This window comes from Macaca mulatta, chromosome 2, assembly GCF_049350105.2.
Source record: "Macaca mulatta isolate MMU2019108-1 chromosome 2, T2T-MMU8v2.0, whole genome shotgun sequence".
Classification (NCBI taxonomy): domain Eukaryota; kingdom Metazoa; phylum Chordata; class Mammalia; order Primates; family Cercopithecidae; genus Macaca; species Macaca mulatta.
In genome coordinates, this window is record NC_133407.1 from 92,681,064 (window position 1) to 92,704,564 (window position 23,501).

Below are 23,501 nucleotides of genomic sequence, written 5' to 3' on the forward strand. Positions count from 1 at the left end.
TTCAAAGAAGAATATGAAGAACAGATTTTATATTATAGACATGTAGAATCAGAAATGCTGAAGTGAATTTGCTGGTAGATGCAAAACATATTAATATATTTTAGTGTAATAAACTTTAATGCTTGGGTTATCTTTTCTACAGAGCAGAGTTGTATTTCTGCTGGCCAAAATTCATTTACATTGTTAGCAGCAAGAATCACTTGTGTTACTATCAGTTGTCTACAAGTTATCTATACCTACAGAGTTGTAAAATAAGTTAGTCAGTAGAGAGTCGAAGGTGTGCACTCCTGTAGAATCAGATAATACCTGGAGGGCCCACTAGAAAATGCCAGCACTTTGGTTTCACCCTGCACTGGCATCATTGCACCCATGGTTTGCTTTTCTCTATTTTTCAGGCCATAATTTTTCCTGATACGAGCTAGACTGAGTTTAGTTATTAAGTTTCATTTTTACACATCTGAGACTTGTGAAGTGTTATCAGTAAAAAGTGTAAATATGCTATACAACAAAAAAAAAAATGGGAATAACTGTGTGCCAAGCTGTGGATCCCAGATAAGATGGAAGATAAGAAATACGGCATCAGGACATTGAGGAAGTCACTGATAGCCTCAGTTCATTTAACATAATCATTATTCTGATATTTATCCAGCACTTTCACTGTAAACAGAAGGAATATTCTTCATATAAAATGTGGCTGCTTTCCTTTGAGTTAGGTTAATCAGCATCATCACAGTAATAACAATAATAACTAACATTGAGGACTCATTCTGTGCCAGACACCATCCCAAGGGCTTTACATGTATTTTCTCATTTCTCCCAACAAGAGTAACAGTATTACCTGTTTCATTTTCCAAGTGAGGAAACTTAGGCCTCACACGGTTAAGTAGCTTACTCCTGGACACCTGTCTAAGCAGTGGTAGGATATGGACAAAGGCACACTTAACACCAGTACTTTTAGGTAACCCATCACACCACTTGGTAGAGAAACTTAATTGGAATTGCAACATCTCCCTATTTCCCAACACCTAAAAAGAGCCTACCCTTTATCCTTCAGGAACTTTTAAAACCTGAGAGGAGAAAAGTCGTGTTTGGGCAGAAGCCTGAGGTATTACAGACTGACAAGTAATAAGAACGTTTTGAGAGCTGGGACTGATTTCTCATAGGAAAGGCAGAATTTTAAACAAAGTGACAGGCATACTATACTTGCTGTATTTGTTAGGGGCAGATTTGAAGAAGAGCTACAGGAGAAAATTTGGCTAATTAAGTTGGTAGAAATCAAATGGAGATAGCATCCACAAGAGCCATTCTCTGAAGGTATGAACTGGAAGATCATCTCACCCCTATTTGTGTACGGTACAGGGAAATGAGTCAAAGTTACAAGTTCCATCCCTTGTTTGTAGCATTTTGAGAAATATCCTAGACCTTCCTATAAAGGAAATTACTCCTGTTCAGGGTATTTTCTACATGGGAAAAATGACTATAGCAGTGCTTAGAAAGGGAATAGCATTCAATTCCACATCACTTAATGAATTTCCCTTTATGGGTTAGAGATAACCATGGGATGACAGACTACTGTCAAACATCGGAAAAAAAAAACAGATTCACCTGGTCTGTCTCCCTATAATATGAGGGCAGGGAAGCGCCCTCTTCTTCTCTGAACAGCTGCCTTACCAGGACTATAATGGTAAACTGGAGTTTAAAATTCAGAAGTGGTGTAGCTCCAAGAAATGCTAAGGTCCAGCCAGGGTGTGGCATAAGTGTGGGTGGCTATAGTGAAGTCAAGGAAAGCTTTAAGCCTCAAGTGTTGAACAGGTTGTCACATGCATACCAAAGACCCTTAGAGTGGTAATAGGTCTTAAAAAGATTACGAATCTTGACTAGGGGAAATGACATGCCACAAATAATAGAAAAAAGAAAAAAGTGTCAAAGAATGGTCAAGTAGAATGACCTGAACTCAAAAGAGGAAGAGTTCTGGAGCAAGTTCGCAGTAAGTTTTGGGAATCAGAGGGCAGTGCTTGACCTCACAGACTGGAGGTATATAGAATGAATAGCGCTTTCAGTATCTCCATTTAGGAATGAATGTTTTGGCCTTTGTTAAGTGTAACAGTGGCCCTAACTAAGTGAAATAGTTGCTAGATTTCATGGAGGGAAAGTTGCAATTTTGTTTTTTTGTTTTTTATTTTGTTTAATTTAGAGGATTACAATGAATGAGTTAACAAAGAAAACATACCATTATAACTGTGAATCAATTAAAATTACCTTTATTACATAATAGGCCTGTGTTTTCTCCTCTTCTCCTTCAGGAGGCAGCATAACGACAGTCAGAATTTCATATCTATTCTTCAGCTTCTCAATTTTACTTAGCCGCTCATGAAACTCAGTGCTAATAAGAAAAAAAAAAAAAACACTGAGAAATGAATAACATACTTTTAAATTTTTAAAGGACTATCAGGTGTTCTTATTGAAGACATTTGGATTTGTGTTACTACTAAAACAGGTTAAATTTGTTCTCACATTTTAATAATTCGGTGTGAAGGATCTGATATTTACCCTACTTGAAAGCTGACAAGTTAGCCTGCCACAGTTTCACTGTGTCTTTTGCTGGCAAAAGACACGATTCCTGTTTCAGAGACAAAGGACTTTATTTCTCATGACATAGCCATTGGTTCCCCTGGCTCCCTACATCCCATGGAGGCAAGAAGGGGCTCAAGTGGATGCTGCACATGGTAGATTTGCATCACAGCTGAGGAATCTCAAGCCTAGGTAACCCAAATATTTTATAGTGGGGAATAAGCAAACATGCCTAATTTTTGCTCCAGAAGGAGATATTACCTCTAGTTTCTGAGGCTGTTGGCTATTCAAATGTCTTTAAAAAGATAGTGCAAACAGGGCGGTTGAGAATTGTCTTCCAGCATTCAGATTCAGATTCTTAAATCTATTGGTTAATTTCTCCTTTTATTTTAGTAAATTTATATTTTTGAGCTATTTTTAAGAACTTAGTAATCTTAACATATGCATGGCAATATGGAGAGTGACACAATTGCCTGCCACAAACTCATGAAAGTAAGCTATCATGATGAAAAAGAAATCCTCAACCTACCCGTTTTTCTACTGCTAGAGAAAACTCATGGTAAAATATGTTTAAATAGTGTCAGAAGTTACAGTTTTTCTTATTTTAAATTATCACTCATTTCCTCAGAAAATATTTACTCATCCTGTATGTGATCATAAAACCTTGCTGGACTTCAAGATTGTGGACCAATCACAGTATATTGCTCTTCCTTTCTAAAATAAAAAAAAAGATTTAAAAAAAAAAAAAAAACAGCAACATAGCAGTTCTGAGAACCAGAAAGGTACAATATTTTTTCATGAATTCATGGAAAACAGATGGGGTAAGATTAGTGGAAAAAAAAAAAAATAGATACAAACATGGAAGACCACTGCAGAAGCAGAAGCCATTTTCCACCAAAGAAGTCTGAAAAAAATCAAACTCAGAAATAAGAAAAAGAACAAGAGTGATCTGTGAGGCTATAATCAACACCTCTGGGCCATTCCCCTCAACCCCTCAAAGCATACAGAAATGCCAGGAATGCTTTCTGCTCCCGTGATAACCAGAAAGTTACCACAGTTCCTAGCATACATGTTGAAGCTAGAGAAAGAGGTAAAAACATGAAGTAAGTCTTGGCTTCCCCAACAGTGGAAGTAAATGAAAAAGAAAGGCAGTTCTACTTAGGAATGAGAGGAAGTGTTCATCACTCAAACACTTCCTAACTTTTTGTAACCATGAAATCCTAACCCTGTTTAATAGCTATTATGCTCTTTACAGGACAAACTAGCTCAGAGCCTACAATCAGCCCTCCCATTTAGAGGAGTAATCTGTTGGAGAAAACCAGAAATCCGCCTAATTGCAGAGGAAACCCTTACCAGTTAGCTGCCAATATCCACCAATTAATAAGAATTTATTAATAAATATTAACAAAACAAAGGACCATCAAACATTTATGGAAAGCAAACAGCATAAATGAACAAAATGAACAAAGAACAGACCCGAGATTAACACATAATGCATAGAAGACAATGTTCAGTGTTCTAATTAGTACCCTCTAAAAGAGAAGAGGCTATTGATTCCAAAAACACCCATAAAACAAGATGGGCTGCTATGAAAATAAAGGACTAATGAAAGAACAACAGTGCTTGCAAGTAAGTTTTCGTTTTCAATGTAAGAGCAGTGAAGAATATAAAGATTTAATGAGCAATCTGGAGAGAGAGGCAAGGGGGGAGATGAGGCAGAGGAGAGGGAAATAGGGAGAGAGAAAGAATATCTGAGAAAGTAAAATACAAGTAGAAAAAATAAACCTGGAGGACAGACCTAAAAGGGCCAACATCTACTAAAAGTGAGCAACAAATGGAGAAAACAGAAACTATGATGGTAAGAAAAAAATTAAATAGAAAAATATTCTGACCTGAAGAAAAACTTGAATGAAATAACTAAAAGAAACCACACAGAAAGGAGTTCAGCCTCTCTTCCCTGGGAACCCCCATCCCGACTCTTCACCAGACAGGGACCGCAGCCCGTGACCACAGCTCCACCCATGGCTGAGCATACCCACTGGTAGTGGACTGGAGTTTGCTGGAAACTCCCTGAGGCATATGATAGCCCCTCTGCCACGACCACAGCAGCAGTTCTATCCCTGCTGCCCTTGATTTGGGGAAAAAACAACCTGAGGACTATGCCTGAGCTTACAGCACACTAAAGGCACCATGCAGAAAAGACACCACTGTCTTATCCCGACTCCCTTAACTCCGTGCTCGCTCCCCAGCAAGCCACAAGCTCACACCAGCACTACAGCCTCCTACCCCACCAGCTGAACACTACCAGTAACAGCAGCTAAATGCTTCTCAGAGGTAGAACCGCCAGGGGCAACCAAAAGCCTCTACCACTGGCTGTGCAGTGGTACTACCCCAGCTATCCTCAGATTAACCAAGGAGCAAAGACCCTAAGTACCTCATCTGTATTTGCAACAAGCTGTAATCCACCCAAGCAGAGGAAGCCAGTCCATCTCCCACGGATCACATAAACCGCTACTGCTCATCACCAGGCAGGGTGTCCCCAGCTTGGGCCCATAGCACAGACCACCTCATCCTGGCTTTATTGCACTCAGTGATTGCTGACCTGCACCTCTCTGGGATGAAGCCCTCAGGAGACAACCAAAAGACCCTCAGCCACAACCATTACTAAGGTACCTTCCTCTGCTGCCTCCAAGTTGGGAAAGAAACATAAACCCTGAGATCACCCCAGAGCTGTGGTGGGCAGCCCAGTAGTACCAAGCCATGATCTACAGCCAGCACTCAGGTGAGAGAGGAGCCCACACTTACAGAGCATTGAGAAAGAGCATGATGCAACTGTGAGGAAATATAGAGGAGCCACACAGCCAAGCAAGAGCCTACCTACTGACCACTACACCTAAGCACCACCTATTGGATCACACCCCAAAGCTTCAGCACCAAAAATAACTTCCTAACATATCCTCCTGTGAAACCAAAGATAAGAAGTCAGCTACAAATAAAGACCCCACACAAAGCCTTGGCCCTGTGAAAACATCCAGAAAAGAAGTCTGTTGACTGTACTCTGTCTACACCACAGTTAAAGGAATAACCATTGTATTAGTCCATTTTCAAACTGCTATAAATATACTACCTGAGACTGGATAATTTACAACAAAAGAGATTTAATTGACTCACAGTTCCACATGTCTGGGGAGGTCTTAGGAAACATAATCATGAATCATGATGGAAGGCAAGAGGGAAGCAGCAGCATCTTTACCAGGCAGCAGGAGAAAGCAAGAGAGGGAAACTTCCAAACATTTTTAAACCATCAGATCTCGTGAGAACTCGCTGTCATGAGAACAGCACTGGGGAAACCACCACCAATATCCAATTACTTCCCACCATGTCCCTCCCTCGACATAGGATTACAGTTGGAGATGAGACTTGGGTGGGGACACAGAGTCAAACCATATTCTGCCCCTGGTGCCTCCCAAATCTCATGTCCTCACATTTCAAAACCAATCATACTTTCCCAACAATCCCCCAAAGTCTTACTCCAGCATTAACTCAAAAGTCCAAGTCCAAAGTCTCATCTGAGACAAAGCAAGTCCCTTCCATCTATGAGCCTGTAAAATAAACAAGTGAGTTGCTTCCAAGATACAATGGGGGTACAGGCATTGAGTAAATGTTCCTGTTCCAAATTGGAGAAGTTGGCCAAAACAGAGGGGCCACAAGCCCCATGCAAGTCCAAAACCTGGCAGGGCACTCATTAAAGCTCCAGAATAATCTCCTTTGACTCCATGTCTCATATCCAGGGCACACTGATACATGGGGTGGGCTCCCAAGGCCTTGGGTAGCTCTGCTTCTGTGGCTTTTCAGGATACAGCCCCTGTGGCTGCTTTCATGGGCTGACATTGAGTGCCTGCGGCTTTTCAAGGTGCATGGGGCAAGCTGTCAGTGGTTCAACATACACAAATCAATAAATATGATTCATCACATAAACAGAACTAAAGACAAAAATGACATGATTATCTTAATAGATGTAGAAAAGGCTTTTGATAAAATTCAATACCTCTTCATGTTAAAAAGTCTCAATAAATTAGGTACTGAAGGAACATAGCTCAAAATAATAAGAGCCATCTATGACAAACCTACACGATAGTAAAGGGAGAAAAGCTGGAAGCATTCCTCTTGAAAACCAGCATAAGGATGCCCTCTCTCACCACTCTTACTCAACATAGTATCAGAAGTCCTGGACAGAGCAGTCAGGAAAGAGAATGAAAGAGCATCTAAATCCTTGTTTGCAGATGACATGATTCTATATCTAGAAAACCCCATAGTCTCAGCCCAAAAGCTGCTTCAGCTGATAGAAAACTTCAGCAAAGTTTCAGGATACAAAATCAACATATAAAAATTACCAGCATTCCTAATACACCAACAACAGCCAAGCCAATAGCCAAATCAGGAACGCCATCCCATTACACAACACAAAAGGAATAAAATACCTATGAATGCAGCTAACCAGGGAGGTGAAAGATCTCTACAATGAGAATTAGAAAACACTGCTCAAGGAAATCAGCAGAAAGCTGATTTCTCATGGATAGGAAGAATCAATATTAAAATGGCCATACTGCCCAAAGCAACTTACAGATTCAATGCTATTTCTGTCAAACTACCAGTGACATTTTTGTAGAACTAGGAAAAAAACATTTTAAAATTCATATGGAACCAAAAAAGAGTCTGAGTAGCCAAGGCAGTCCTAAACAAAAATAAAGCTTGAGGCATCACGTTACCCAACTTCAAAGTACACTACAGGGCTACAGTAACCAAAACAACATGGTACTGGTACAAAAACAGACATACAGACCAATGCAGCAGGAGAGCCCAGAAATCAGGCTGCATCCCTACCACCATCTCATCTTCAACAAAACTGAGAAAAACTATCAATGGGGAATGGATTTGCTATTCAATACGTGGTGCTGGGATAACTGGCTAGCCATATGCAGAAGATTGAAACTGGACCCCTTTCTTACACCACATACAAAAATCAAGATGGATAAAATATTTAAACGTAATACCCAAAACTATAAAAACCCTGGAAGACAACCTAGGCAATATTATTCTGGACAGAGAAAAAGGCAGAGATTTCATGATGAAGATGCCAAAAGCAATCACAAAAAAAAAAAAAAAAAGTGACAGATATAATTAAAACTGAAAAGCTTCTGCACAGCAAAATAAACTATCAACAGAGAAAACAGACAACCTACAAAATGGGAGAAAATTTTTGCAAGCTCTGCATCTGATAAAGGTCTAATATCCAACATCTATAAGGAACTTAAACAAATTTACAAGAAAAAAATACAGCCATATTAAAAAGTGAGCAAAAGACATGAACACTTTTCAAAAGGCGACCTACATGTGCCAAAAAGCATATGAAGAAAAGCTCAATAGACATTAGAAAAATGCAAATCAAAACTACAGATACCATCTCACACAAGTCACAATGGCTACCATTAAAAAGTCAAAAAAAAAAAAATAACAGATGCTGGTGAGGTTGCAGAGAAAAAGGAATGCTTATACAATATTGTTGGGAATGTAAATTAGTTCAGCCACTGTGGAAAGCTATGTGGTGATTCCTCAAAAAACTAAAAGCAGAAGTATCATTCAACCCAGGAATCCCATTACTGGGTATATACCCAAAGGAATATAAGTCATTCTACCATAAAGACACATGTGCACAAATGTTCATTGTAGCACTATTCACAGTAGCAAAGGCATGGAATCAAGTAAATACCCATCAGTGACAGATTAGATTTTAAAAACGTGGCACATATACACCATGAAATACAATGCAACATAAAAAAGAATAAGATACTGTGTTTCACGGGAACATGGATAGAGCTGGAGGCCATTATCCTTAGCAAACTAATGCAGGAACAGAAAACCAAACACAGCACATTCTCACTTATAAGTGGGAGTTAAATGATAACTCATGGACACAAAGAGGAAAACAATGGGCATTGGGACCTGTTGGTGGGTGGAGAGTGAAAGGAGGGATAGAAACAAAAAAAAATAACTATTGGGTACTAGGATTAGTACCTGGGTAATGAAATAATCTGTATAACCAACCCCCATGACAAGTTTACCTATATAACAAACCTGCACGTGTACCCCTGAACCTAAGATTTTTTTTTTTTTAAATCACTGAAAGAGTTCACCCAGGAAGGGTAAAGCAAGAGAAACTTTAAAATGACAAAACACCCAGAAACATATAAGAAAATTATGAAACACCAAGGATAGAGTGTCCCAAAGCTTCCAGAAAGAAAACAAAGCCCAGTTTCCCTACAAAATAAATGTCATTAATCTATAATCAGACTTCTCATAAACAACACTGTAGTCAATGCTTTACAATGTTCTGACATTCAAGTTTAGGGGAGAATAAATATATATTAAACATACAAGGACTGCAAAGTTTCAGAAAACATCAGTTTGAGAAAACATTCAAAATCATACTCCAGAAAATGAAATCCAAGAAAATAGAATGATGACAAGGGATACATGAAAAAAAAATTAAATCAAGAAACAAAACACATAGGTAATTTTAAATTGTTGCTGACATTTGTATCTACAGCTTAGTGCACATTAAGGAGTTTTTTAAAAAGTAAAGACATAATATTAAAAACAATGGCAAGAGACTATCATCAGTATTTCAACAATATGTGAAAGATGGGAAGAGGAAAAGAAGAGGTAAAAGATGCTAAAAGTAGTATTTTTAGGAAGGGGAAAATAATAGAAACTAATCAATTTTCAATATTCATACAAAAATGATTAAAGTTTCTTTTAAATCTAAGAATAACCAACAAAATAATTAAAATTAGAATGTTTATTTTCCAAATAAAAGGCAAAACAAAATTCAGTAAAAATAATGAAAAGCTGGAAAGACAGAAATAATGAATACATGGCAATTTCTTAATGTTTCCTGAAAAGTTATATACCTACCACATGATCCAGCAATTTTACTCCTAAGTATTTATCCAAGAGAAAAGAAAGCATATATTCATACCAAGAACATGTATGTTCATAGCACCTTTGTTTATAATAGCTAAGAATTTTAAAGAACTCAAATGTCCATCAGCAGGTAAATGTATAAACAAACTGGAGGAAACACGTGCAATGGAATACTGCTATTTAACCAGAGAAAGCCAGGGTCAGCAAAGCATCTTGCCTGCCACCTGTTTTTGGATAGCCCACAAGCAAAGAATGACTTTTAAATTTTTAAGTGATTAGAAAAATAAAAGAATTATATTTCATGAAAATTTAAAATTACAATATTCATAAAGTTTTATTGGAAAATAGCCATGCTCATTTTTTGACATATTGTCATGGCTGCTTTCAGTCCACAATGACAGAGTTGAGTAAGTTGAGTTATTAAAACAATGACTGGAAGCAGCCTAAATGCCAATCAACCAACAAGTGGATAAAGAAAATGCACTATGGAATACTACTCAGCCACAAAAAGAAACAAAATCATGTCATTTGCAGCAACTTGGATGGAGTTGGACTCCATTATTCTAAGTGAAGTAACTCAGGAATGGAAAACCAAATATTGTTATGTTCTCGCTTATAAACGGGAGCTAAGCTATGAGGATGGAAGAGCATAAAAATGATAAAATGGACTTTGGGGACCTGTAGGGGGTGGAATGTGAGAGGGACCTGAGGGATAAAGGACTTTGAGTACAGTGTACACTGCTTGGGTTCATATACACCAAAATCTCAGATTACTGCTACAGAACTTATCTGTGTAGCTAAAATCCACCTGTTTTCCAAAAATTATTGAAATAAAATTTTAGGAAAAAATTAAAAAATAAAGACCATATGGCCTGCAAGGAACTGTAAGTTACTCACCTAGCTCTTAGAGAAAAAGTGTGTCAACCCCTGATAAAAAGGAATGTATATTGATATACACAACATGGGTGAATTTCAAAATAATTATGCTGAATGAAAAAAGCCAGACAAAAGGCAGACCTACTATTGGATTCCATTTACATAAAACTCTTGAAAATGCAATCCAAACTATATGGATGAAAAGCAGATCAGTTGTCTGGAGAGAGAAACACTGGGGAAGGACTGAAGGGAGGAATTACAATGGGGTACAAGGAAACTTGTAGGGGTGTCGGATACCTTATCTTGATGGTGGTGATAGTTTCTCTGGTATATTACATATGTTAAAACCTATCGAATGTACACTTTAAATATGTGCAACTTATATATCTCAAGTATACCTCAATAAAGTTTAAAAAGTAAAGTCTATGACAATTGAAAGACAGGAAAGGCAAAAAAGAAAAAAAATGGCAGTATTATTTTTTTGTGGGATGCAGCTAATATAATACTCAGAGGGTTTTTTTTCAGACTTCAAAGCTGAAAATTAATAAGCTAAGCATCTGAAGAATTTAGGAAAAGAACATTAAAAACCCATATAAAAGAAAGAAAAAGTAGTAAAGGCAAGATCAGAAACTAATGAAATAATGGACAGTAGAAGATACCAATAAGATTCTTTCCAAATAATGTTAAAACTGATTAACTTGTGAGAATTATCCTACCCCAAAAGAATGCACAAATAACCAATGTCAGGAATATAAAAGAAGTCATCTCTAAAAATACTACAACTATTAAATAATAAAATTATAAACAACTGTTTATAATTTATACATTATAAATAACTGGCAATAAATTTGAAAATTTGAATATAGAAAATTTTTCCTAGAGAAAAAATATAATTTGCCAAAACAGAATCAATAATAAATACAAAATCTGCATTGTCCTATAACCAGTATATAAGCCAATAGTTGAAAATGTTCCCCCATAGAAAACTTCGGGCTCCCAGTGTCTTTTTTTTCCAGTGAGGTCTTTGAAAGACAAAAAAAGATATAATTCCACTCTCTTAGAAACATATTCCATGTACAGAAAAATAAGAAAATACACAAAAGTCATTTTATGAAGGCAGACATAACCTTAATAGCCTGATAACCTGACAAGGACAGTGGAGCAAGGAGAATTATGGGTCATGAACATAGATGCAAAAATTGTATTAAAATATTCCCTAACAAAATCTAGATGTATGCAAAGACAATATGAAACAGACAAGTTGGGTTTATTCTAGAATGTAAGGTTGGTTTGACTGAAAAATTGATCAATATGATTAAACACATTAACAGATTGAAGAAGCTACATCTTGTCAATAAGTGCTGAGAAAGCATATAATAAAAGTCAATATCCATTCTTGATTAAACAAAATAACCTCTTAGTAAAGGATAAAAATAGATAGGAGCTCACTTAATATGGTAAAAGGTATCTAAAAAATAGAAATAAACAACAGTAAACCTTATACTTAATGCAAAAACAACGAAAGCTTTCCCTTTGAGATCAGGTAACAAGACAAGTATACCTGTAATCAACACTGCTCTTCAGTATTGAACTAGGGAAAAAAGAAAAGTTATAAAGATTGGGAAGCAAGAAATAAAACATTATTATTTGAAAATAATATAAATGAAATACAGTTTATAGAAAATTAGAATCTACTGATTGTTAGAACAAGATTGATTGTTAAGCAAGGTTGCTGAATACTTAATATGCAGAAATTAACTGCATTTCTACTTTCCAGCAACAATCCAAAAATGAAATTGACAGTAACATTAAAGAAAAAACATGTAGCCAGAAATAATCTTATAAAAGATGTACAAAATCTCTATGGTAAAATCACTTCAATAGATGCAGCTACTGAATATCTATTTTTAAAAAGACATGTTATTGGACTTTATCAAAAACCATACATAAAAAGTAATTCCAAGTAGATTAGTGATCTTAATGTAAAAGGGACAGCCTAAAGAATGAAGAATTAACCAAAAGAAGAGCCTAGATTTATGGCTATAACATGCCCTATGTCTTTCTTATATGAAAAGCCATTTCAAATGAATATGAAAAAGATGCACAGCCAGTTCTCCTGACATCACCCTCACTTTTTTTTTAATTCCTCAGCAGTTTTAAAACTAAAAATTACCTTATGTTTTCCCGTTCTTGATCAATATATCTTATTTGTGATGCAAGCATTGTTTTATGAACCTTAATTTCTTCAGTTCGCTCTTCCATTGCTGTGTATAATTGCTGTTTTCTTTTTTCTAGGGAAAGAACTTCTTCTGCCTTACTGTGAAGCATTTCTCGAGTACGCTTAACTTCAAGTTTTAAAAGACTGTCCTCTATCATCAAATCCTATCAACATAACAAAATGGTCAAATATTGAAATTATTTTTTATTGCAAAACCAAAATATTTTTCCTTTTATGGCTATATAAGTAAAACTTGAAAATATATATTTTTCTAATTTAACCATTGACTAAAATATTAACTAGGGCTAAAATTAAATTGATCAGAGTCATAGCCTTTTTTTTTTTAAGAAAAGGGTTTATAGTTATTCCAAATCTTTTTTATAATTCAATTTTAAAGTCAAGCTTTGCTATTATAAAAAACAAAGGGAAGAAGTTATTCCTGAAATTAAACTTACACTATCCAAAAAACATAAAGCCCTATGAATGGCCATTTTTATACTCTGAATCTCACAAAATAATGTGGAAATATATTTTTATTTTAAGACATAAGAGTACACATATCAATCAATTTTCAGAATAGAAACCCCAGAAGAAAAACACTCCAGAATATAAGATTTTATTGTTTTATAAACATAGCTTTTCATTTGGAGAGATTAGATACTTACATCTCACGTGCACCAAAAATATATTCTAGATGAATGAAAAATCTTAAGAGATGAAATCAATGTAACTACTAGAAATAGTAAACATTTGTCTGATTTGTAGTGTAACCAAGAAGTTTCTAAGCATAAAAATTAAAAAGAAAATAAAACTAAAAGATTTTGATGTTTAAAAAAACTTTTATGTCACAAACACTGAATAAAAACGTAAAGGTAAATGGTGAAAATATTTACAATATTTATGACAGAGATAATATTTTTACATATGACAAATTTTTATAATTTACATATGTAAACCTCCCAGTGGAAAAATGGGCCAAGAATACAAACTAGAGCTCCAAAGAAAAAAAATATGGAACATGACATAACAGAGAAAAGTGTTTTAAACATTTTTATTTAAACATAAATGTTTGAAAATTTATCATTAAAATATTTTTAAACCACCAATTTTAAAAATGCAGACTAAAACAAAGAGATACCATGTTTGACTATCAAATTGGCAACAATTTTCTAAATTAGGACATCCAGCCTCAGTGGTAGTGAATAAAATAGAATGCTTACACACTACTGATAGGAGTATTAATGGTAGCTACCCTCTAGTAGAGAATTGGGCTTAAAAATAGTTTTGAGACACTAAAAATATTCATTTCTTTCTGAACCATAATTATATAGCTAGGAATTTATCCAAAGGAACTAACTGAATAGAACTATACAATGAACAACTAATTGAACAACTGCATTATACATGTAATACTATTATAATAGCCAAGCATTGGAAAGAAACAAAAATCTAAAAAATAGGGGATGGTTAAATATACTATGGTAACTTCATGCAATGGACTTATAGAAAGCCTTCAAATATGTTTTTGAATAATGTTTTAGGATACATATGATATATAGAAGTTTTTTAAATACAACATAAAAAGCCAAATTTCTTAAAAGACTGGAGGGAAATAACAGACTTTAACACTGTTTATATTGGGTATAATGATTATAGTGACATTTTCTTTTTCATAATTTGCTATATTTTTTCATTTGTCTATGATTAACATGGAAACATGGTTTTCAATACTATATATGCATACAATTTTACTGCACCTGCTTAAAAGCTTTGGCTTTATCAAGTTCTTTCTCTGATCTGTCAATGAAAAGGTTTAGTTCATTTATTTTGGTCATAAGACACTGTTTTTCTTCACTGTTTTTACTATATGACTTCTTGATAAAATAAAGATCATTCTGCAAAAAGAAAAAAGATATATAAAGTATGTTTAAAATATTAACAAAAGTATTAAATACATACTGTATCATATGTATCTTACATAAATTATATACTCAGATATTTATAATAATCCTATGTTTTATTATCTCTCTTCCTGCTATGTCTCTAATATAATATACATGGATAGTCACATAGAAACATTTTCGTTTTTATCAATTGATGTTTTGGATTTAGTATGAGTTCAGTAATTCTAGGAAATATATACTTCCAGTTCAACCTAATGAATCACAGTCATCCCTCAGTATTCTCTGGGGATTGGTTGCAGGACAACAGCACTACCACCACCAAAAGGTATGGATGTTCAAGTCCCTTATATAAAATAGCAGTGTTTGCATGTTATCTACACGCATCCTCCTGTATAATTTAAATTATCTTTATATTACTTATGTAATAAAATGTAAATGTTATATAAATAGTTGTTATACTGTATCATTTAGGGAATAATGACAAGAAAAAGGTCTGTACATTTTCAGTACAGACGCAAATCACCCATTTTTTTTCTAGTATTTTCAGTCTGCAGTTGGATGAATCTGCAGATGTGGAGCTTGTGGATACAGAGGGCTGACTGTGTTAGGGGACTGCCATTTATGAGGAGATGGGAGCATACACTGGCTCATTACATGGTTCACCACTCCCATACTGGAGTTCATTGTTTGATTCTATGCAAGTCCCAGATAGTAAGGACATCAACAGTCTGAGAAAGCATAGGGTGCTGTTTAAGAGTACCAGCTCTTAGAATCAGATGGCCTTAATCACATACTAGCCATCTGACCCTAGTATGATGTACTCTTCCTCAGTTTCCTCATCTCTAAAATGGAGATGAGGACAGTTCCTACCTTCCTGCATTATTGTGAAGATTAAAGATGTTACTGTCAAAGCGTGTGTATAACAGTGCTTGACACATAGAACTTCCCTGTAAATGTCAGCTATTATTAAATTACATACAAAACTGCATATTGCTAAAGAGAAAAATGTTTGGTTAGATCCAATTCCATCATATGCATAAATAGATCATACATACGCAGATACCAGTTTTCTAGTTTTATACCTATTTATATCTCTCTTTCCACCCAGAACCCAGAATAAGGTTTATGCTCTTATTCCCTTGTTTCCTGAATCTGAACTTTCCAGTTCCAAGATCTCTTTCTCTCTCTTCCTCCCTCCATCAGTTCCTCCTCTCCTGTCTTTTTAATTGCCTGTATTTCTCTGAAGTATTGGGACCTAAGATTTCAGCAAGATAGTAAGAAGGAAATTTGTTGCATAAAAATGTGATTTTATGAAATTAAATTTGAGAAAAAGAGTTAAAACAATGTGATTTTCAACTTGAAGAAATTAGTTTCTGTATGTAAAATTAGATGGAGTGGCATGTGAGAGGGCATACAGGATGACTTTACAATCTGTTGCTACTATTGAAAAGAGCAGCTCTTCATAATGACCAAAGGCTAACTAGCTTTAATATAATTTATTAATTCACTTACATTTCTATTAATTTACGTATCTCTCTGTTAAAACCAGAGTTGGAATAGGCATAAGCACTTGACAGTGGTATGATAGAGGGAGCAGTCAGAGTAGTTCAAAGGGGGAAGAACTATAACCATCCCCACACAGCAAAACAGACACACTCCAGGCCCGGGGCAAGGAACAAAGTCATACCTCTAACATTGTATAGCATTAATATTCTCATATTCTAAATAATCAAAACAATACCACATACTGAGTACCTACTAAAGTATTGTGCTAAGATATAAATTGCTTCTAGTTCTCCCAAATGTCCTAAAATAATAATTTTCCCCCATTTAATAGACGAGTAAACTAGAGCTCAGAAAAGTTAAAATAGTAGTAGTGGTATAGCCTTGAAATTTAAAACTAGTTCTATCTGATCCAAAAACCAGTGTTTTTCCCCACTAAGCAAAGATAACCGTTTTAAAATATTTCCTCAGACTACAAACTACTCCAAACCAAAATTTTGTCTTCTTAAAATAAGAGAAAAAAATAAGTAATACCTCTCCACCTTTTGCAGCCCTCAAGGATAGGGCAATTCTTTTTATAACCACCAGAGGATACATCAATAGTCTTTCCAGTGGTAAATAACATTTAGACCCTGCTAAGTTATCACCCCATTCAGGTCCATGCTCAGTTTCTCACTTTTACTCTCTAGTCAAACTTTAACACAGTTTTTATATTACAATAAACATAATAAAATTCCTAAAGATGAAGACATTCTTTCTTTATTAACAGAATCCAATCATTTCAAATATTATAACTAAGTAAAGATTTGAATAACAACTGCTGACTCATTAAAGAGCAGTTTCTTTTTAGATGGTGTTTTAAAGACAAAGGGCAATCAAGTTATTTCTTATGGCAGTTATAAAATAGAAAACTAGAACTTATCAATGTTCTAAACAGTGTACTCTTAAATAAGAGTATTTAGAAGTCAAATGCAGGAGGGGTCAAATCATCGTTCTCTGTGTACTAGCTGTATAACCTGGACAAATTACTTACTCTATAAAACAGATAATAGTATCTTCCTCACGTTTGTAAGAATTATATGAAATAAAATACTAGAGGCATGTCATACAATATTTAGCATATACTAAATGCATCATCAATAGTAACATTACACACTAGTAGTACAAAAATAAGAACATTGTTCATACATTTGTTATATATGTGTGTAGACTGGCAATCACCCTATTCAAAGTAGTCTTAGGAACAAGTCTTAAAACAGAATGACTAGGATATTTGAAACATAAAATGTATTTTGGCTAAGTTACATGAAGCTTCTTGATCTGTGTTTCCAAAAGGCCACATGTAGATTTTTTCTCTTCCAAAGACTTCTTAAGTTCAACAATTTTTGCTTCAAGGGCTTGTTTTTCTTCTGAATTAATTTCTCCCTTTAACCGTGACATTCTCCGTTCCACTTGTTGAATGTGAAAATCCTGTTACAGTTAAAAAAAAAAAAAGTTATTACAAAGAAGCAAACAAAAGCATTTCTATAAGTGTAAAAACAAAGTGAATACTTTCTTATGAGTTTGGACTGGGCATTATCATGTAATAAAGTCACTTTAGTTTTTCAGTAATTCAGGATAAAATCCTTTTCACTCTAAGAGGAACAAAAATAAACTGTATCTCAACAATCAAGGTCCATGATAGACACAGAAATAATCTTCTGAAAATATGACAAAGTTGGGGGACGTTTATCATACTACCATGATGGAGTCTCAGTAAATTCACTGGATTTACATGAATTGGGATTCCTGAGGGCACATTATCTAAGGGATACAAAACAGGTAGTCACTAATTGTTAGCCATGAAAAGTTCAAATAACATCTAATTAATTATTCTTAATATTATATTTTAACATCTGTAATTTTTAAAAACTAAGAATATGTATTAGATGAGAAAATTAAGATGTAGGGATGGAGAATAGTAAGACATTAACACAAATATATAAATAGAACAAAATAAGGAAAAACTGAAAAAAATGCTTTTACTCTATTAGCATGGGAGTGAGGGTGGTGGTGCATAACTAAGAATCAACATACACTTTTTCTCAGTTTCAGATATCTCAGGCCTTCTTTTGTTTTACTCTGGATGCAAATGTCTCAGGTTCCTTTAAAACAACGTTCTCACTCTAACTAGAGTTCTCTCTCCTCTTGCCTGTTTATTTCAGACTGAGAGGAAAAAAATAACTTTTAAGGCTCCCTCACCCTACTACTGAACTAACATGATGTCTCACCTTCAGCATCTGTCTGTCCTCCACAAGAGTACTTAGAATTCTTTGTTTTATTAGAACATGGTGTATCTTGACCATCACAACTGTAATAAATCAATATGGAAGATATTCATAAAATAATATCTACCTGACTGTACATAATTTCTTGCTGCTTCAAGGTTTCAAAATCCAGTTTTTGTAACTGATGGTTGAGATGTTTCAGAGAGGAACGAGTTCCTTCAATTTCTGATAAAACCGCTTTTTCTTTCATTGTCTCAGTCTGTAACTCCTGAGCTTTCTTAAACAGCACATTTTTTATGAGGTTCAGTTGAACATCTACATCCTGATAATAAGGAAGTGATTAATGAAATTAAATATACTGAAATGTTGTATTTCATATGAACATAATAACTTAGAAACTCAAATAAATTTGAACCCTCCACCATTTTAGCCCCTTAGAAGATAAAGCTCTTCCCACAATTTTAACAAGTCCCTAACATTTCTTATGGTCTACTCTATTCTAGTAGACTAGGGTAGTTTTTATACCTGTGTCATACACCTTGACCTGTCATCTTAATTTCATCCCATGCTCCCCTAGCCTAGCAGTTGGCCATTCCACTGATTTCCTCAAAAAATAAAGTCCACTGGAAACATACAGCCTGTACATTCACAGAGTTTACTAAAGTCTTGAGGGTGCTATGGAGAAGAAATCACGTCATTCAATCTCCCACCTTTCAGGCACTATCCAGTGGTAAGCAGGTAAATGTTTAATCATCATCTCTCCAGGAGATGAGAGGCTAGGGGGAGAATCTGATTTCCATGGTATAAATACTCCCACTATGGCCAATTTCATGCTACTAACATGATTCCACTAAAGGCAGAGTTGGGAAGAAATTCACAGAAGCAGACCATTTTGTGCTATTTCCAACATACAGATAAAACAGACATAAGTAACCTTAAGAGCACAGAATAATAAAATATTTGGAAGTAATGAGTGCTGAGTATGTATTACTTTTTTTGTAAATGCCATTTATTTAACTGTGATTTTATATATTTTCATTTTTAATCATAGGTGTATTTAGGAAAATTTCTAAAAATTTAACTATTGGCTCTTGTAAGCTGGTAGGAGCTGGCCCCAGCACACTACAGGAGCTACCTGTCACTCACTCTTTGCCTCCAGTTGGCCTCTCTACCATGTGCAGCTCTAGGAAATAGAAATGAGTCCCCCATCCCACTGCTCCTCTCTCAGGAAGCAAACCTGTCTTGTCCTGGAAGCCTCACGACCAATGTGTTCTAGGCTTTAAATTGATCTACCATGCCATGATCAATTGAAAATTATCATTCTTAAATGCTGAAATAATTTGCCTCTGTGATCTTATACCCAAATAAGCATATTTTCCTTTAGCAACCAACAAACCGGAATATGACAGAAAACAAGTCTGTGACTGGTACATTTAAATATTCGCATAAACAAGAAATATAATCTGATATTCAATGCATTATTTTACATATAATAGACAATTTTCAATGGATTTAAGATCTTCTCAAAGATTGCCTGGCAAAATTTTAAAGTCAATGCTTAGTAGTGAATAACACAGTATATCTCCAAAAAAGATAGGGTTGGGATTTTTTCAAACAAACAAAAACCAACAGCAATGAAGAAAACCCCAAAACTATGAACACAGCCCTGCTGAAAAAACAATCAGTACACCCTGCTACTAATATTAATTTTTCTAATTTAGCTAGTTCTTCAAAAATGTGTGAAGTTTTTAATTCTCTGTGATGAAAAGGTCTATTTCATATAAATTTCACAATGTTTACAAGTTTCTGATAACTACTAATACATATCATCTGTTACAGGGAATCATGCTCTTAGGAAAAAAACACCAAAACTTTTAAAAAATAATGTGTAATTTGAATACCATTCATGTCAAGACTGCAGCATGATTTTATTACTTAGAAATTTTACAGCACACTGAGGAAGTTGGATCCCATCCAAATACAAGCGGAGCCAGATGAGATATAAGCCTCATATTGGGAGATTTTGCCACCATCTTCAACTACCTGTTTTTCAACCCCCCGAAATGCGTAAAAGCAAGAAGTAGTATCAGGTCACACTTAAAGTTCACACTTATAGTTCACTTTGAAGTTTTCAAAGAGGAAATGGTGCACCAGCCTTTTCCAGTTCCTCGAAAATTGGCTTTAATGCCATCAACATGCCAAAAAGACTGAGGTAGAAGAGGGTGCCAGTACAGTTAGCAAAGTGATAACATTTCAAAGGCCATTTACCAAGAAAATTTGCCAGATTTTAAGGTGTTAAAGAGATAGTAGATGACAAAGAAGTACAAATCAGAAATGTAGATGATGATGGGAATTTGATTACAAAAAAAACAGTGATAATCATGTAGAAATCAGTTGTAAAACAAAGCCACTTTTCAAGCTATTTATATGCAATAGACTAATAGATATATGGATGATGGCAGGGACACAGATACAGTAGGCTTTGGGAAGGAATGGAATCCAGGGCACAGTGGGGGAGCTACTTTTTTAAAAAGACACCAAGCCAGGCATGGTGGCTCATGTCTGTAATCCCAGCACTTTGGGAGGTAGAGGAGGGTAGATCACTTGAGGTCAGGAGCTTGAGACCAGCCTGGCCAACATGGTGAAACCCCATCTCTACTAAATATACAAAAATTAGCCAGGTGTGGTGGCACGTGCCTGTAATGCCAGCTACTCAGGAGGCTGAGGCAGCAGAATCGCTTGAACCTGTGAGGCGGAGGTTGTAGTGAGCTAAGATCATGTCACTGCACTCCAGTCTGGGGGACAGAGTGAGACTCAGTCTCAAAAAAATAATAATAAAATAAAATAAAAACTAAATAAATACAAAGACATCAAAATTAGTAGTTTAAGAAGAGAGGAGGCTGGCCGGGTGCAGTGGCTCACACCTGTAATCCCAGCACTTTGGGAGGCCGAGGCAGGCAGATCAAGACCAGCCTGGCCAACATGGTGAAACCTCATCTCTACTAAAAATACAAAAATTAACCGGGCATGGTTGCAGGCACCTGTAATCCCAACTACTCGGGAGGCTGAGGCAGGAGAATCTCTTGAACTTGGGAGGTGTAGGTTGCAGTGAGCTGAGATTTTGCCATTGCACTTTAGCCTGGGCGACAAGAGCAAGACTTCATCTCAAAAAAAAAAAAGAAGAAGAAGAAGAAGAAAAGAAGAGAGGAGACTGAGAATAACTTCAGAAGCAATGCATCAAAAGTCCAAAACCAGATTATAAATGTGATCATACCAAAAAGCAGAGCTTCTTACAAGACCTCCTCATCCTCCGATCCTGAGTCTAATTAATTTACTGTTGCTAAATTTTCTATGATTTTAAAAAAATTAAAACTAAACTTTACCTTCACATCTTTTTCCTCCTCCTTTAGCATATCTTCCAAATTAGTAGCTTTCTCTTCTACAGACATGGTTTTCTCAGTTATCTCCTTTAATTTTGTTTGTATTTTCTCATTATGATTTTTAGTTTTTTGTAACCTGAAGAAGGTTTATCACAAGATAGAAAACGTGCCTAAAAAGCATTTAATACAAACAAATAATAGTTTATCCTAATATTTATTTGTATAACTTGAAGGGGTTTTTTGCTGTAAACCTTTTTATTACCACTACATATTTAATAGACCATAAAAATATGGCTACTGAGTCTTTGTGATGAAAATACGAGTAAAATTTTTTTAGGTTTAATAATGTAGTAGCTAGCCAGGTACGGTGGCTCACGCCTCTAATCCCAGCACTTTGGGAGGCCAAGGTGGGCGGATCATGAGGTCAGGAGATCGAGACCATCCTGGCTAACATGGTGAAACCCTGTCTCTACAAAAACTACAAAAAATTAAAAATTAATTGGGTGTGTTGGCAGTCACCTGTAGTCCCAGCTACTCGGGAGGTTGAGGCAGGAGAATGGCATGAACCTGGGAGGCGGAGCTTGCAGTGAGCTGAGATCGCACCACTGTACTCCAGCCTGGGCAACAGGGTGAGATTCCATCTCAAAAAAAAAAAAAAAAAGTAGTAGCTAAAATCTTGCAGTTATTTAACCAACAAGTAGTCTTAAATATTTAATAATTTTCTAGATATAGTAGAATTAATCATAAGCATATTTAAATAGCTTTTTGCTTACCTTGCTGTTTCTTCATGAATGTCCTTCTTTATCTTGGAAATATTTTTCCTCAGAGCTTCTAAATCACTGGAAGTTCTATTCACAGTGGCTTTTAAAGAATCCAGCTATTTATTAGTTAACAGACAGAAATTATATATTTACTCTGTATCTTATAACTTAATTTCATTTCTGAGTTTTATTCTGCCTACTTTAAGTTTTAACCTACATCACACCCACAAAAATAGTAGCCATTTTCTTATATTTAATATATAAACAGATTTCCATACTGATCTGATACCAAATTGTAACCGGCTTTGTTGTATAATCCTAGAAAATTATAGAGAATATATATGTGTTGAAAGTAAATGCAGAAATGTCTAATATCACTAGACCTGCTCAGAAAGAGCACATCCCCAAAGTCAAGATAAGCTAATATATATGTGCTCATAAGAATTATAAGTTTAATTGGATTTGAAAAATCTCAAAAGATTCTAATACATCAGACTCCTAATAACTACATTTTACTGTTAATCAACAGTAAACTGCATTTTACTATTAATCGAAATTATGAAAACAGAAAATCCAAGATACAAATTTTCTTTTTCATTAAGGACCTTTGCAAAAACCCTAAACTCTCCACCAAATACTCTCAGAACAGACACATTCAGCAAGGTTTCTGGATACAAGATCAATATACAAAACCAGTTGTATTCTATACACTTACAACAAGCAATCCAAAAAAGAAATGAAGAAAACAATCCCATTTACAATGGCATCAAAAAGAATAAAATATTTAGGAATAAATTTAACAAAGGAAGAAAAAGATCTGTACACTAAAAACTATAAAACATTGATGAAAGAAATTGTAGAGGACATAAAGATATCCTGTGTTCATGGGTTGGAAGAATTAATACTGTTAAAATGTTCATACTATTCAAAGCAATCTACAGATTTGTGAAAGTTGTCAAAATCAAAATGGAATCACTTGTGTCAAACCCTGACAAAATTGAGCTAGGGAAGGCCATGAAGACACAGTTCTCACACAT

General features: G+C 35.2%; 1 protein-coding gene across 1 annotated transcript in view; it reads right to left on the minus strand.

The window, feature by feature from the left end:
* The window catches only part of CCDC39 (coiled-coil domain 39 molecular ruler complex subunit), a 64,288-nt gene that overhangs the window by 11,587 nt on the left and 29,200 nt on the right, over nucleotides 1-23,501 (minus strand). The window contains exons 8-14 of the mRNA XM_015131565.3: nucleotides 22,477-22,580; nucleotides 21,707-21,839; nucleotides 18,451-18,645; nucleotides 17,362-17,526; nucleotides 14,407-14,544; nucleotides 12,605-12,813; nucleotides 2,260-2,383 (exon numbers count right to left, since the gene is read on the minus strand). Coding sequence (XP_014987051.3) covers nucleotides 2,260-2,383; nucleotides 12,605-12,813; nucleotides 14,407-14,544; nucleotides 17,362-17,526; nucleotides 18,451-18,645; nucleotides 21,707-21,839; nucleotides 22,477-22,580 — 1,068 coding nt within the window. The remainder of the gene's footprint in view (nucleotides 1-2,259; nucleotides 2,384-12,604; nucleotides 12,814-14,406; nucleotides 14,545-17,361; nucleotides 17,527-18,450; nucleotides 18,646-21,706; nucleotides 21,840-22,476; nucleotides 22,581-23,501) is intronic.